Below are 3,047 nucleotides of genomic sequence, written 5' to 3'. Positions count from 1 at the left end.
TCGCTTGACTGATATGAAAAAAGTTAAAACAAAATACGGACCAAAAGTAATCGTGGTGATTGACTCCGAATATATTTTGTTTCTACCACAACGGATGACAGGCATTTTGCTAGAAGAAAAACAGGGTGAAATGTTTGAAAAATTGAAGCAAGAAGTACAACAAGGAAGTGTATACCTTAAATATTTAGGTGGATATTACAACGATTTTGAGTTTCTATCAGCTTCAGAATAATGGCTTATCTACAGCAGAATTATTTAGTATTGTCTACAGCATACAATCTGAATGAATCTTTCACCAAACAGATTGTTGTTGGTATTGATGTATACAATTTGAGAAATTTATCTGTACAAGTAAATTTGTATAGCAGCTATCCTCGAGCAACCATAGCCTTGTCTCTAGATGAGTGGGACTTTGTTTTAAGTTATTTTACGGAAATTTCAAAATTCTTTCAACAGCAAATGAACCCAAAAATTTTTCAGTCTGGAGATTTGGAATTAAAATTTGTCATTTACTTGGGTCAGCGTATGGTAGTTATTGAGCGAGTTGACAAAAATAAATCACATTCATTTTCTCTTAACGCAACAACGTTTGAAACTTTAAAAAATCTAATTAGCTGCATTCAACAAAATGTATTGGATTTAGAAATGTTATCTGTGCAATATAGTGTCAATATCATTATTCAAACTCTTGGACAAATAATGTTTAGTAGAAATAGTGCTTTGGATGTAAAAATTATTGAAAAGTATATAAAGAAAAATTTTAAATTGTTTAAAAATGTTTTAATAAATGGAAATTATTATTCTGTTAATATTGCGCGACTGTTTTCTGAACTTTGTACATTTCATTTAAAAAAATTATGTGAGGAAGTTGTAACATTTTTACCAACACTGCAAATGATAGGAAATAATATTCTGTAAATGTTAAAAAAAAGTAAGAAAAAAGTGTACTACGAAAAGAAAAAAAATAAAAAATATTATAGATACTCCGTTCTATTTTTCTTTTTTTAAAAAAATGCGACTGTAACGACAAATGCTAACTCAATATATATATTTTATACAGTGATTCAATTTATTTTACATTCTTATTACCTTAATCTTTATTTCTTATATATAAATTAAAATTACATATTTTCTATCCAACTATTGTGAGAATTATCGAAACCTAACCATTTTACATAAATCTTATTACCACGTTTCTTTATTACTTTTTCAACTAAATAAATATCAGGATTATTAGCTGGAGCGAGTTCTTGCTGATAAAAATTTCCAGCAACTGGATTATTTTGATAATCTTTTAGTAAGTAAGTCGTTGGTTCAGTATTATTTACAATATCAATGGTGAAGATTTCTGTTGTCCAATTTGGTGTATATCCTTTTTCAAAAACATGTTTCAATTTACTTATTCGTACTTTATCACCAATTTTAAATTTCAATTTTTTTTTCAATGATTTTACACTAAATTTTTTATATATACTAAATAAGATTTTTCGTTCATTCATTCTGTTTACATCTTTTGGTTTTATTTTAATTGTTCGATGTATAGTATTATTGTAGGATAAAATTAATTCTTGTAAAATATCTAACCACCTGTAATTACCGTGTAAACTAAATTGCATCCACATTTTATTTTTTAATGTACGATTAAATCGTTCACAAATTGCAGCTTTTAAATTACTAAATGTAGAATACATATTTATTTTATATTGTTTCATGAGATTCTTAAAGTGCGTATTGTAGAATTCTTTTCCTTGATCAACGTGTAAATTTTTTGGCACACGACCTTGATCCAGTACTGACTTCATAGCAGCAGTAACGTCTTCACCAGTTTTAGTCTTTACAGGAACAGCCCAGGCAAATTTTGAGAAAATATCGATGACAGTCAAAATGTATTTGTAACCTTTATTTTCCTTTGCATATGTCGTCATTTCCACAAGATCGGCTTGCCAAGTTTCATCGATTCCTCGAATGTCAAATTTTCGTCTTAAATAATTTCTTCTCGCAGGCTTGTGTAACTCTTTAACGAGAGCTAATTTTTCTTGATTCATTTTTTTTTCTCAAGTGCTCTTAGTCTGTATTCAAATTGAGAAATAAATTCAGAGTTGAGAAACACTCGTTTATCTAATGCATCATATTCTGTTTTGAAATTTTCAAAAAATTCTTTATCCAGATCAAACGTTAATTTCGTGATGGCAGAAGTAGCGTCATTAACTTGTTGTCTTAAAACTGCAATACTATTGTAGAATTCTTCTGCATCTTTTTCTAATAAATTTTGCACCAATTTTAAATTTACTGCATCATTGTTTTCCGAAGCTTCAGCTATATTGCGTAATTTTTTATTTTCAATATCAAAGTGTCCTTCAGTGGTGACCTTGAAGCCAACACCAGGAGGTCCACGAATTGAATTTTCATTTTTTCTAAAGGAACGTCCAAATACGTCGAGAGACATTGTTCAACTAATGTTTCTTTCAATTAACATTCATTAATAAATAATGTTAGCTTCTCGTAATTCTTCAATAATAGATAAAATTTCGTTTGTATGACTTGAATTTCCTGCTGCTTGTGATGCTAACAGTAAACGTAATCGATCAACCAATTCATTTGGATCATCCCAATAGATATAATCCAATTTATTTCCATCTTTAACAGTCATATATTGTGGAATAATACCTCCACCTAAAGAATTCTTATCGCTACCACTTTTACTAGAAGTTGATAAGAATTTTTCAATAAAATGTTTAAATTTAAAGGCTTTACTCGCACGAATATCACCATCAGCGCTGTAGTGTTTTTTATGAGCGTTCGTTGTTAAAATAATTGTTTTAAAGTTTTCTAGATCCTCTAAACTCACAACAGATTCGCTAGGATTTTTTTTAAAAAGAAGCTCAAGTAACCCTTTACTACTGCGAAATGTCATGTTACCAACATGAATATAGTTTTGACTGAAACTTATTGCAGAATTACCAATCATCAGTCTGTCTTTTGTTAATTTTCTTACACCATATACAGTATCAATATCTTTATTCCTTTGATTCAAAAGTGTAAGATAT

At 28.9% G+C, this 3,047-nt stretch overlaps 1 protein-coding gene across 1 annotated transcript; it reads right to left on the bottom strand.

Moving 5' to 3' along the window:
* Positions 1 to 1,121: 1,121 nt before the first annotated feature.
* LOC127289561 (uncharacterized) lies at positions 1,122 to 2,045 on the bottom strand. The gene is made up of 2 exons (XM_051317551.1): positions 1,598 to 2,045; positions 1,122 to 1,372 (listed from the first exon to the last, which is right to left on the bottom strand). Exons 1-2 carry the CDS (start codon positions 2,043 to 2,045, stop codon positions 1,122 to 1,124), a joined length of 699 nt encoding a protein of 232 aa, XP_051173508.1.
* Between the last annotated feature and the right edge of the window lie 1,002 nt (positions 2,046 to 3,047).

The sequence above is a fragment of the Leptopilina boulardi genome, unplaced genomic scaffold (assembly GCF_019393585.1).
Source record: "Leptopilina boulardi isolate dan_hultmark-lab unplaced genomic scaffold, ZJU_Lbou_2.1 LbouV2_47, whole genome shotgun sequence".
NCBI classification, from domain to species: Eukaryota; Metazoa; Arthropoda; class Insecta; order Hymenoptera; family Figitidae; genus Leptopilina; species Leptopilina boulardi.
The sequence above is the reverse complement of the archived record's forward strand: the minus strand, read 5'-3'. Positions and strand labels throughout refer to the sequence as shown.